This window comes from Perna viridis, chromosome 15 (genome assembly GCF_037379345.1).
Source record: "Perna viridis isolate PV_CMFRI_1.1 ecotype Kerala chromosome 15, ASM3737934v1, whole genome shotgun sequence".
Classification (NCBI taxonomy): domain Eukaryota; kingdom Metazoa; phylum Mollusca; class Bivalvia; order Mytilida; family Mytilidae; genus Perna; species Perna viridis.
Genome location: NC_142459.1, coordinates 24,354,819 through 24,368,582, shown reverse-complemented (window position 1 = coordinate 24,368,582; position 13,764 = coordinate 24,354,819). Strand labels below are relative to the sequence as shown.

The 13,764-nt window shown below is 31.1% G+C and overlaps 1 protein-coding gene across 1 annotated transcript; it reads left to right on the top strand.

Annotated features, from left to right (window-relative positions):
• Positions 1-40: 40 nt before the first annotated feature.
• Positions 41-9,004, top strand: LOC148597561 (uncharacterized). The gene is made up of 4 exons (XM_088563970.1): positions 41-477; positions 1,567-1,821; positions 3,895-4,224; positions 6,128-9,004. The coding sequence occupies exons 1-4, from the start codon at positions 426-428 to the stop codon at positions 7,159-7,161; spliced, it is 1,671 nt and encodes a 556-aa protein (XP_088420096.1). The 5' UTR covers positions 41-425; the 3' UTR covers positions 7,162-9,004.
• The last annotated feature ends 4,760 nt before the right edge of the window (positions 9,005-13,764 follow it).

Here is a 13,764-nt window from a genome sequence, read left to right as displayed (position 1 = left end):
TAACGAAATTTAATAGTATTTGAAAACTTTAAACGTTATACATTCTTATAAAATGAAATATGTTGTTAATTATCAATCTTTGTCGAAGTGTGTAAAGCACCTAAATTCGGATTTCACAAATGTGAAGTTATGTACAGCCAGTGTTATAATACTGTTCTAGTAAAATTTATATTTAACATAAACATATTATTTCCATTAAAGTTGAAGGAGTTTTCCAAAGAAGCGTTGATGTAATTCATGGCAGACCTGGATCAAATGTTCGGCTGAACGTCACATCAAGTGTTCTGTTGCTCATAAGAAATAAATTAGGACGCTGTAGGTACTACTTCAAACAAATAAATAGTTCATGGAAGTCTGCTGGACTTTTTAACATAGAAGGAGGTCTTGTGATCTCCAATGTGACAGATAAACAAGAAGGATGTCATATGTTTTTTTGTCCTGGGGTGCATGTAAGCGGTTATGTCATCAAGTTATGTGGTAAGAGTTGTATGCCCAGTTATTTTATTAAAACCATGACAATAATGATTGAAGGCAAGGAAACTAAACTATTATATAGCTTTGTTATGGCACAACTCGTCGTTGCAAACATTAATGTTTACTAAGTATTAAATATATTATATGAGCAACTAGGCGGGTGTATCTAACTAGCATATGACGCTTACACAATCGCTGTATTTGGACTTTGTTCCCAATTTGCAGTTTAGTCCAAGTTGTTCATTTATTTTTGTAACTTTGCAATTTCTAATTTAGTTATTTATATGAAAATGCCATTTGTGATTTATATCTGTATGTAAAAAAATGTGTATGAAACAAATAGAGCCGCAATATTATAAATGGAGAATATGTTAGTAAACAACAGATGCAATAAAATAAACATGGAATATCATTTTTTCCCTGTGAAAGATGATGATTACCTATACAGGATCGTTTTCACAAAAGTTAGGTTAAAGATATATGAGAAAACTTCATACTTTAATTTCTTGAAATGGTCTATATATCAATATATCAGTAGACACAAAATGGTGGACGTATAAAAAAAAACCAGATAAAACCCACAGTTGAAAAACAATAATATGTTTATCTCATTTATCTCTATTATAAGAACCTGAAAAAAAGTATTGTTCAAGAATCGTAGTACAGAACATCATTAAGTAATAACGTAAATTAATATAGTTAAAAGAAAAAAAGGTAATAAGTAAAAGGAAAACAATAATGTGAGGTAGATTTGGGTATAGCTTGTGAAGTTTAACGATGTAAAACTATTGAACCAGATGCAGGTAATTCGTAAGAATGGGAAAAAAATTGACAAGCACATTGTGATGTTTATATAACTAATTGTAATACAGCAATAAAAACAATACAAATACATTGTAAGAAACAATTCTTTGATTAAAGTCTTGTAAGTCGTTTTTGTAACGTTTTTAATAATTCAGTATGTGTTAATTGGTAACATCATTTTCATTACATCTACACTACAGGCTAATATAATGACTCATTTTGTGCCTGTAACAGTCGAATCCTTATTGTTAAGGACAAACTGAAACTTCAATAAATTATTATTTTCAGATATAGAAATATTGATAGACCAATACGCAGTCATGTGCGTAGAAAAACCTACCGAATCTGGTTTAATCAAACGCCTTGAACACTGGTATGATGGTTACCTTGTCAGGCAGACTGAAGCGCCTGGGAATAAACCAGTCTCTTTACCATTGCAGCCAGTATTTTACCGCAATAACGGTGTTTATCGGTGTATAAGTTATATAGACAGCAATAAATCAGCAGTATCACAAAACAAATCGCTTGTATATCAATATAAAGGTTAGTATAAGACTTGCTATTGAGTAATAAGGTTAGTTTTATTATTCTCTAGTATTTCAAATGTGCTAACTTTTCTTTTGTCAAACAAAATGTTAATAGTACTTTGTCATTGCCTTCTCCAAAGTAACATATTGTAAATAACAAACGATAACAATTATAGGTCTTAACAAAGAACACGTTTCATATAGTAACATATTGTGAATATTGAACGATAAGAGTTGTAGGTTTTAACAAAGAACACGCTCCATATAGTAACATATTGTAAATATTGAACGATAAGAGTTGTAGGTTTTAACAAAGGACACGTTGTAAATAGTAACATAGTGTAAACATTAAACGATAACAGTTGTAGGTCTTAAAAAAGAACACGTTGTTTTACGTATAGTGTAATTTGATAAAGTACCTCAATCAATAGTGTTATGTAATCATTTACACTACACTTTAATTGAATAATTTGCAGCATATTTTGCCCCTTTTAAAGACATTACAATATTTCTTTTTACTGTCGTGTTCTGACTAAGACTTGTGCATTTAGTGCTGAGTTCTTCATATTTCGTAGTGTAGGTGCATTCTCTTTATTAATGATATACAATATACCATTATATTTAAATGATATGTTGATTTATGTAAATATATTTCTTTTTTTTTCTTATTGTTCTATTAGACAAATGTTGGTTTGTTTTTGTTTATGTTTTTGTTTTTAGTTTTGTTTTTGTTAGATTGAATGGTATGTCTGTTTCAATTGTATTTCGTCCGTTTGTTCCCCAAATCAAATTGAAATGATATTTTCACAACAGAGACCAAATTATATTATCAAAGTATTGTTTAGTAAAGTAATATAGGTATGCCTTAATTCTTTCGGTATGAGTTTTGTATTATATCCAACACATATTTAACACTCATTTAACTTTACACGCTATCATCTTAATTGTTAAAGCATAAGCTCTTTTAAAAGGAAAATTTTGGTAGACAAACTATACTATTTCTAAAATTTAAAGTCAATATAGAAAGCAGACCTAGTGTAGAGGTGATTCAGGGTGTAGATACACACGAACAAATACGTTTTTATCAGTCTAAACATTATGTATTTTAATATAACAATCTTGCTTTCAGTATTCCAACTCTTCTGTTAAAATCAAATAAATCCTTCCCAATCAAGATCGATAAATCTCGCACATTACAAATCAGCTACTTATAAATTGAATGCAGTTGTATATCAATAGTTGAATATCTGAATTACTTTGAATTAAAATTCGGTTATTTTTGTTGAAGAACATTCAACATACCTTTCTCTTCTGCAAGTGAATGTCGTAAGGATATTAACATCTTAAATTAGTACACCAATATATGATTGATTGTGTTTATTTCATTTCAAAGGAAACTAAAATTCAAGTGTAATAAAACAATTGTCTAACCGATACGATTTAGGAAATAGTCAAAGGAATTAGTCAAAATGAAATTATGTGTATCAAGGAAAAGTTTCAGAATGTTATAAACAATCGGAACTGACTTGGTACAGGTTTTCTCCATTGAAATGATTGCTTCATCAAGGTTTTATCAGGAACTATTGTTAGATGAATTTTGCTAGTGAAAAACACATTTCAGCAAATTGAAACACTCGAATACAAATCAAAAGAATTCTTTTTTGCTGTGAAGAATATTTCGAAAAAAAGTGATAAATGAAATAAAGGATACACAAGCTACATCATCAGATTTTAATATAAATGATATATATCTAATCTCTTATACCAAGAGAAACATCTTATTTCAATTTCGTAATTTACTCATAAACAACTGAAAAATCAATCATACATTGCGAGTAACTTATGGTTGGGCTGTTCGCCTCTCGGTTATGACGACATCATTGTGGTTCAGTGTAATGAAACACATATTTGTCGATTGGTTGGAAAATCGGAAATAATTTATTAACAATTGATACCTACTACAATTTTAGGCCGTTGTTTTAGGATAGAGTAGATAGAGTTTCATCGGAATTATATAAACACGGGTCACCTCATGACCAATCAACGGATAAATAATACAAAACTTGTAATTTCATTATCTTCATTTCAGGAGCACCCGTGTTTGCAAGTGAAAACAGAAATGTTTTCCGAGGAGAAATTTATTCAAATATCACCATTAAAGTATTGGTGTACAGTTTCGAAGATATACAATCAGTGCAGGTCTCTGAATTACAAAATAGATCGTTCTATACAGCTGAAATATCTGGTATAATTATTAGTCCTGCTTCGGAGGATTCCTGCCATCAGAAAACAGTCTTGATCAAATGTTATGAGATCATGTGTCATTTTATAAGCACATCTACAGGGGCAAAATTGATGAAAATGATGGTGAGAAATACAGCGGGATATAGTAGTTTCCATTTTTACGTTGAAACCGAGGGTAAATATAAACATATTGTTTCATAAGATAACATTGTCTTCATATAATGTCGAAACAAAAATATTGTTTCAAAAGTTAATATTATTACTTACTAGTCACTTTACAATTTTGGTTTCAGTCTGATCACTGCACTGACCTTTATTTTATTAAAATTATGTTTATCTGTCACTCGTCCTACAAAAAAAATGCGATATACCGTATTAACTAATAAAAATTCCAAAATAATATATAAACGACACGTATAAACCTTTCTTTTCTGCAAGTAATTATATCAAATTAGTACACCAATTTATGATTGTGTTTATATATTTAAAATGGAATTCAAATCTAAACTCAAGGTGATAACACAATGGTCAAACCGATACATTTTAGGTAATAGTCGAAGGAATTAGTCAAAATAAAATTATGAATATCAAGTACAAAAACTAACAATGTCAGAAACAATCACTACAAATTTGGTACATACTTTTTCCAAGAAAATAATTGGTTCAGCAAGGTTTTATAAAAAAAAAATATCGTTAGATGAATTTTGATAATGAAAAAAAAAACACTTTCCGCAAAATGAAACACTGGAATAAAAAATCAAAAGATTTATTTCTTGTTCTGAAGATTTTTGTGCAAAAAAGGAATAGTGATAAATGAAATAAAGGACACACAAGCTATAACATAACAATTTAATATAAATATATAAATAATTCATTATCGGTATACTGATATATTTTATCCTTATATCAAGAGAAACATCTGAAATCAGTTTTCGTATTTTACTCGTTAACAGAAGCATCTTTATTACACGTGCGTGTTTTACTCATGAAGAACTGGAATATAAATCAGATACTGCGTGTTCAAACGTAACTTATTGTCGGACTGTTTGCTTCTCGGTTATGACATCATTGTGGTTCAGTGTAATGAAACACATATTTGTCGATTGGTTGGAAAATCGAAAATAATCTAATAACAATTGATACCTAGCCGTTGTTTTAGGATAGAGTAGATAGAGTTTCATCGGAATTATATAAACACGGGTCACCTCATGACCAATCAATGAACAAATAATACAAAACTCCATTAACTTTATTTCAGGGGCACCCGTGTTTGCAAGTGAAAACAGTAATGTTTTCCGAGGAGAAATTGATTCGAATATCACCATTAAAGTATTGGTGTACAGTTCTGAAAATATACAATCAGTGCAGGTCACTGAATCACAAAATGGATCGTTCTATACAGCTGAAATATCTGGTATAATTATTAGTCCTGCTTCGGAGGATTCCTGCCATCAGAAAACAGTGTTAATCAAATGTTATGAGATCATATGTCATTTTATAAGCACATCTACAGGGGCGAAATTGATGAAAATGAGGGTGAGAAATACAGCGGGATATAGTAGTTTCCATTTTTACGTTGAAACCGAGGGTAAATATAAACATATTATTTCATAAGATAACATTGTCTTCATATAATATCGAAACTAAAATGTTGTTTCAAAAGTTAATATGATTACTTACTAGTCACTTTTCAATTCTGTTTACAGTCTGATCATTGCACTGACCTTCATTTTATTAAAATTATGTTTATTTGTCACTTGTCCTATAAAAAAATACGATACACCGTATAAACTAATAAAAGTCTTCTGGGACAACAGATGAAAACATGAATGACACAGATTATTCACATTAATCATACTAAATTCCTCGAACAACTCGTCTGACATTGCTGAGTTATATTACATGAAAGGTTCACAGATTATTATATTATTATTTACATCTTATATTGTTTTCCATCTGAATGCCTTTATTAATTTATTAGGATTCTTATCTGATTTCTAAGACAGGGTACGATGTACCACTAAATGAGATGTGTCTTCATTATATTGCAAATTAATATTGATATCAATTAATTGTAGAGAAACAACAAATTCCAACTATCAACATGAACTCCTTAGTTAGTATCGTCTGTGTTGGAGCCGTGGTCATCATAATTACAGCGATGTACTGCTGTAACCGTCACATGAAACAGAGAACTAAATATATAGTGACAAAAGGAAGAAGAGGCAATTTGTATGATTACGATGAAATCGGTACATTGGATTATCGTGTTATGACTGTCCCTCCGCAAATTGTGGGACGACGAATTTCACCAATGAGAGACATAGACAGGGACAATCACCACATTAACGAACATAGCGACATTGATGATTCTGTCCAAAGTCAAAGCGAACACTTCATGCCTAAAGAGAACAGGCATCTGCAAAGACAACTACCTTACCATTTGTCGTTGAGTGGTGAGATGGAATTAATTGCTAGAAATGAAATTGTGCCCGAAAATGAAGGTACACAAAGTTGGTCTACTAGTAACGGAAGCCAAGCTGAAAATATAGGCACGCATGATTGGTCGCCTAGTTATGAAAGAAAAGGTGAGAATGCAATGCATGTAATGTACAACATACATGGTTATGAAGATGTTGTGTATTTTCATCAACCAGATCAAGCTGAAAGCTCTTCAGAATCAGATGTCACTAGTGATATAATAGAAAACCTATTTCAGTGGAAATCGAATGTAAACATCTTCGAATCAGATGAAGACCATAACGAGTCGCCGTTGAAAGAAACGACCATTGAAGACATTAAGAGCGAAGTTACATTTCGAAAAATCACCGATGAAAGTTCAGAAACTGTATTTGAAACATTGATTTCTGATATGAATATCAGCGCTCTAAAGAAAACAGAACTAGATAATTTATATAGCGACGACACTTCATCTAATGATGATATTTCATTAACGACCAATGGATGCGACGACACTCCTTACAATGACATGGAATCAGATAGACAATCAGAACATGTCTATAGGTCATGTGACTTTTCTGACAATGTTGAAAGCAATGATGACAAAAACAAATCAACGGAAAATCAATATATTAATCTGCAAATATGGTAATGTTTTGATCCAGATTTCTATTAGTGCACATGATGTTGAGGCAAGGGTTTTACTTTTAAATTGTGTACTAGCTGGGCAAAAATAAATTACCTTTTGTTTTCTTTTTCTGCATTGATGAGTGTTAGTTATGACCAGTAGAACGTTGGAAGAAATATGCGAAGAATTTTCAGTTTTTCTTAATTACGAATAGAAACAAGATATACATGTAAAAAGTAGTGTTTTAACTGTAAAACTGGTTTCGTTTTATAATTCGTATGGGTACAAAAGATATACTGCACAGTTTCCACTCCATCTCGACAAGGCATATAGGAGATCTTTTTTTTTAATTTAGTATTGGTTGCTGAAACCACGTTTTTGTTAGCCATTTGTTATTTAAAATCATAACGACTTTTGTTCTTTTCCTCTGAAATATTTGCATTTCCTTCCGTTTCCGGTAATGCAGAAATTAAGGGTTTCAATAAAACAATGACATCGTCACAGCTAATGAAAATGGCATTTTACCATACCAAGCTTATTTATATATTTATTTATTTTTAATTTTTAATCTATAAGCATTTAATCGAAAATATTAAATGATTAGTGGTTATTGTATACACCTTTGTAAATGATCCTTAATCTTTTGCTTATTATATGACAGAGGGCATGAGGACAGTCTGGTATCCCCGTTATTGTGTATAACAGGCTCTACCGCACAAATAGGTGAAGGAAATTTACGACCGCGTGCTTTGAGGGGATTTTTAATATATATATATATAACGTCTGAGAATATGACGACTCTATTCGCTAAACTGCTCCATCGGATCAAATTAATAAATTGATACAGGGAAGATAACGTAATCTTAAAGAAGGGTCTGAAAAATTCCCAACGTTGTTAGAACTGTCAATTTTGCGAAGTAAATATTTGTCGTTCCCTCCGCGGAACTCGAACTCGTACCGCTTTGACATCTATGACAACAACGCCTGCACTAAATCCAGCGCCCTAGACCACTCAGCCAGCTAGGCATATATCTTTTTCAATGTACATACGAAAGGTATACAATTATTGGTCATTTTTGTTGAATTCATTTTCATCATATATGTCTTTTTTATATTTGTTAATTCATATAATTTTTTTAAAGGTTTTTATTTAGAAAAAAAAATGCATTGTACATATGCATGTAATCGTATTTACATACAAATAATGACAAAAAGTGCAAACAACTATCATATATTTATCATCCTGAAGCCGAATACAACTTAATTTAAATATTATCCTAAATAGCTCGTTGGAACATCTTACGAATAGGGTATTCGACATAGAAAATAATGAAAAAGGAATACAATTGTTTGAAATATTGAATATTACCGTCTATTTATTTGAACAACGTTAGGACTAAAGGTTGAGATAAAATAGTTCGCGTGACAGAAGACTTGACCCTGATTTTTTATATATTATCTGTGTCAAGATTATAAAAGCACAATTATAGTACATCGAACTAATTAGGAAATAGACCATGTTTTATTTCAGAATGGAATGCTTCATTATTGGTGTTTCATCGGCGTTTAATGTGTTGCTCATTTTCAATGAAGAGCGCTTTATGTAAAAAAGGCGCTTTATGTAAAACCTTGATTTAACCCACCATTTAGTTTGATTTGCCTGTACCAAGTAAGGGACAGTACCAGCTGCTCCAATGGTGTAATATATATTTTGCCAGATTTTGTTTGGACTTGGTTTGATTATGAATCGGATAAGTGTTCGGTAACTTTGTTATTCTTTTTAATAATTACATTTTATATTTGTATCTCATTTTGTTTCTATAATTTTTGAGCTGTACATAGAAATAGACATTTTATAGTGATCAATAAAAATAGTCTTCTTAGGTTTGGGCGAGGTCTTTTTTAAATCGCTCCAAAATATGTTTTTAATGACTCACGTCACATTCTTTGAAAATCACAATTGAAGCAGACTATTCCATGAGATAAGCGTATTTTAAAGATATGCGCAGTATATTAAGGCATGGACACCATATGTAAAGATATTTATTTTATTCTTATCTGTCAAAGAAAAAAAAAAAAAAAAAAATACTCAATCAATCGGACAGAATCGACAGAATTCCAAAATTGACAATATAATGATAGGCAAAAGCATCATACATTACTTGCAAACAGACTGAAATTATTATTTCGAGAATTACAAACAATTCACGCGCGTTATAGTACATCATCCGTGACGCTATGTGGATGCCTTATAGTATTTATCAAATTTTCAAAATGTTCCTATTTGATAAAAAATAATCTGGGAATAATATTTCTTTTGTTTTTGATTTTTTATTGAATTATTGCAGGATAGATGAATACATTCAAAACTGTTATAGAGATGTAATTTGGAACTCATTTATTACACAAGTAATAGGTTTCCCTTATCATGACGACTAAACCGGATACAATTGAAATTCGAATAGTTAATTGTTTCCTTTTATCCTTGACATAAGTAATGTAATGAATTATATCAATACAAACTTAAAAATCAGGTGAAATTATACTTACAACATTTGTGTCATATTACATCACTTCACGTTAATAACTAAAGGATCCTTGCGTTATTTTCGATTTACCACATTTACGGTTTGAGTCCGTCGAAGAAGTCGGCCTTCTTTGTCATTGGATAACTACTTTCGCGTTGCTATCAGATTAAAAAAGAGGTCGACCCTTTCAGTCCATGTGCGGTTTAAGGTCACGAGGGTACAAGGGTTTACGTGCATACGGATTTTACCTAGGTCGACTTTTTTGCCTTCAAGGCAATATATGTATCGACATCTATTGTTTGTATTATATTCTTTTGATAAGCACAATAACCTTGGTTCCCTTGATTACTCTTAATGCATTTTGTTTGTGGATGTCAAAAGAAAATATACAGGTTAAGCCCAAATAGTAGAAATAATTCAAAGTAAAGGCATATTTCTACAGGGAAAAAAACATTACGAAAATGACAGCTAGGGAAACGTTCAACCAATATAATAAAACAAAACCTTAAAATGTATGGTTACATATACATCTTCACGTAAATTAAAATTGGATATTAACACTAAATTAATCATGCATATGGTACCAGTATCGTATTGCATATCCCTGAGCGGGTGTACGTCAAAACATGGATGCCATAAAAATATAGTGCATTTTCTTTTTGCCTCTCTACAAACTAATGTTTTGTCAAAAGACATGAACGTTGACTTAAAAAATAGAGCAAACATCACACTGTAAGATGAAGAACTTTTTTAAAAGAAAATCTAACATAATATCATAAAAATGTTCCACTGAAAAGGTTGGTTTGGTGAGTGCAAAACGAAAGTGAAAGTAGGGAAAATGGCTATTTATAGTTCAAGACTACTTTTCTGTCCAATCTTCGTGGACTCACCCTATTTTCTTTGCGGGAAATTATTTTTTCACATGTCCTTAGAAATGCTACATAAGTGAAAGTTTTATTGAATCAATTTACATATTTTTTAAAAAATCCTGAAAATATGCACTTCACTATAGAAGTCTATGGGAAAATTAATACGATACTGAGACCTAGTAAGCCAGTTTTTCAAGTAAAGTTGGATATTCAGCAAGTGGTCTTTACCAGCTGAAAAAGTAGTACCCCAATACAGGTAACACTTTTAAGATGAATTAGCCAACTTTTGAACCTGATTTTTTATGGTAGCTCTGGTTTTTTGCATTTATGGTTAATCTTTACCAAATTTGGAAATGCATTTTGTTTTCATGAATTTGTATAATATCAGTTCAATAAAATTATTATCTTGACTATTTATGATGAGCATATCTATATCCAGGTAACCTAAAGCAAGTAATACTCCTGCATAAAGGATAGTTTTCAAGTTACAACACATTTTAAGTATGTGGTTAGGACTTGAAAATAGTCATTTTCCATACATTGCCTCTTATATATGAAAAAATGAATATTTTTTTTATTTTTTGTTTTTCTTTCAAATAAATAGCTAAAATGAGTTGCCATATAACTGTGTGGTTTATTTAAACACAGAAATGTCACAAAAGTCATCAGCCAATTTTTTAGTGGACTTTTTTTAGTGGTTCAAATGGACAGATTCTAATGCGGCAAGAAAAATAATGGTGTTTTTTCATATAAAAACTGAATTTGTTCAAAAAGTATCTAAAGCAGACAATTGTTATTATAATATTTATACCAGTAAACTATATTTCTTGCATCATAGCTATCTGTTTTAAAGAAAAAGTCCTTTTCCTGTCACATTGAGGTCCATTTGTATCTGGCTGGGGTACCAAAATGGCTTAAAATCTGTATTTTCTGCATATGAAAAGCTATATTGTTTTAAAACTATGATATTGGTATAATTTTTTCTGGATTTATTATAATTGAAATGACCATATCTATAGTTTAAAACAGTTGGTTGTACCGGTCATTATACTTTACTTTAAACAAGAGGCTCCCTTGAGTTAAAGACAAAAAAGGAGGTTCGGATATTAATATTTCCATATATGGAGCTCACAAGTGGGGATTAAATAATGATTTGGAACTCATAGTACAGTTCATGTATCTACCATGTCAGAATAAACCACAAAGTTGCTTAGTTTGATTAATGCAGCAGCTTTTTATCAAAAGTAATATTTTCTGGCTAACACTGAGATATTAGTCTTATGCCTGGAATAGGGTACCTATATAAGAATTTTAATAGAAAACTCATGTTTGTAGCAGGGCAATGATATTCTGAATTTTCAGTATGGAAATGAATACTCTAGCAGAAAAACAACAACTTTTAGGATTATACTGAAATGTTTATTAGTAATAGGTACCAGTATCGTATTGCATATCCCTGAGCGGGTGTACGTCAAAACATGGATGCCATAAAAATATAGTGCATTATCTTTTTGCCTCTCTACAAACTAATGTTTTGTCAAAAGACATGAACGTTGACTTAAAAAATAGAGCAAACATCACACTGTAAGATGAAGAACTTTTTTAAAAGAAAATCTAACATAATATCATAAAAATGTTCCACTGAAAAGGTTGGTTTGGTGAGTGCAAAACGAAAGTGAAAGTAGGGAAAATGGCTATTTATAGTTCAAGACTACTTTTCTGTCCAATCTTCGTGGACTCACCCTATTTTCTTTGCGGGAAATTATTTTTTCACATGTCCTTAGAAATGCTACATAAGTGAAAGTTTTATTGAATCAATTTACATATTTTTTAAAAAATCCTGAAAATATGCACTTCACTATAGAAGTCTATGGGAAAATTAATACGATACTGAGACCATATATTGTGAGCTACTTATGCAATAAACTGAGGTAGATGTCTACTTAGGTTGCTTGAGGTTTACATATCTAATAATTCAACCAAACACTATTCAATAAGTAAACATATATATAGCCTCATTAACCACGTACAAAAAGGTGTAAAAGTGTAGAAAGAACCAAACGGTAGGTTATTGCAGAACTTAAAAAAATCACAAGGTCACCACAATGAAACTGATGATTTTCCATGGTAAGTTTTGTTTTTTGTATAGCCGTTTTAACAAAGATTTATTTATGTTTTTTTTTTTTTTCAAATTACCCACCAACCGGGTATGCTGAAACGAACAAAAAGGCGTTTGTTTTGAAATAATCATCAAGAAGGGTGAAAAAGGCTCTCTTGTTAGACACACAAACTTCCTAATTTAAACAACTTGAGATCAACTATTGTTTGTTAATGCTTTTAGAAAAAAAGGTTCAAGAAGACTGAGTTTTCCGGCAAAACGCTCTATTCTATTTACAAAGTTAATCAGCACTAACTCGCCGTATTCACAAGGTTAATGTTCACCACTTATAGAGCACACAGTCCAAAAAACTGATGCCTACAGAGACCCCGAAGTATGTTCTGTATTTTTTGTGACATAAAAGCAAATTGACCAGTGTATGACGGATGAGTCCAACTAACTGATGCCTATAGAGACCATGAAGTATGTTCTGTATTTTGAAAAAAACACAGAAAGCATATTGACCAGTGCATGACAGATGAATCAAACTAACTGATGCCTATAGAGACCATGAAGTATGTTCTGTATTTTGAAAAAAACACAGAAAGCATATTGACCAGTGCATGACAGATGAATCAAACTAACTGATGCCTATAGAGACCATGAAGTATGTTCTGTACTTTGAATAACATACAGAGCATGTTGATCAGTGTATGACAGATGACACATGTATAAATCCTGGAGGGTGGAACAAATCAAATATTTAAAGCAATGATAAATGTAAACGGAAACCGAAAAAAAATCCAATAGTCTTAAATGTCAATGAATTAATCAAATTAGCTTCTCAGACATTTTTAAGCTCAATTGTTGGAGAAGTTTAACATTTGTTCCCCATGCGCATAATTTTTCGAAAAAAAAACTTGAAATACTACCTTAAATCTCATGTTGTACTTCTTATTACAAAACATGAATAAATAAATAAACAGTAAACTCTGCGCATATTATGTTCAACGTTCTACTGATCACAACCGAGACACTCATTATTATAGAAAAGGAAACAAAATGTAACATAACGTTCCCAATCTAGAACACCATTTAAAGGTAAAACCCTTGCCTAAACAGCATGTGTTCT

What these genes read in the sequence shown, in the direction of transcription:
- LOC148597561 (XM_088563970.1), top strand. Translation starts at nt 426, where the DNA reads ATGTTTTTTTGTCCTGGGGTGCATGTAAGCGGTTATGTCATCAAGTTA. An exon ending in GCTTGTATATCAATATAAAG is followed by an intron (nt 1,822 to 3,894) that starts GTTAGTATAAGA and finishes TCTTCATTTCAG; the next exon opens with GAGCACCCGTGTTTGCAAGT. An exon ending in TTTTTACGTTGAAACCGAGG is followed by an intron (nt 4,225 to 6,127) that starts GTAAATATAAAC and finishes AATTAATTGTAG; the next exon opens with AGAAACAACAAATTCCAACT.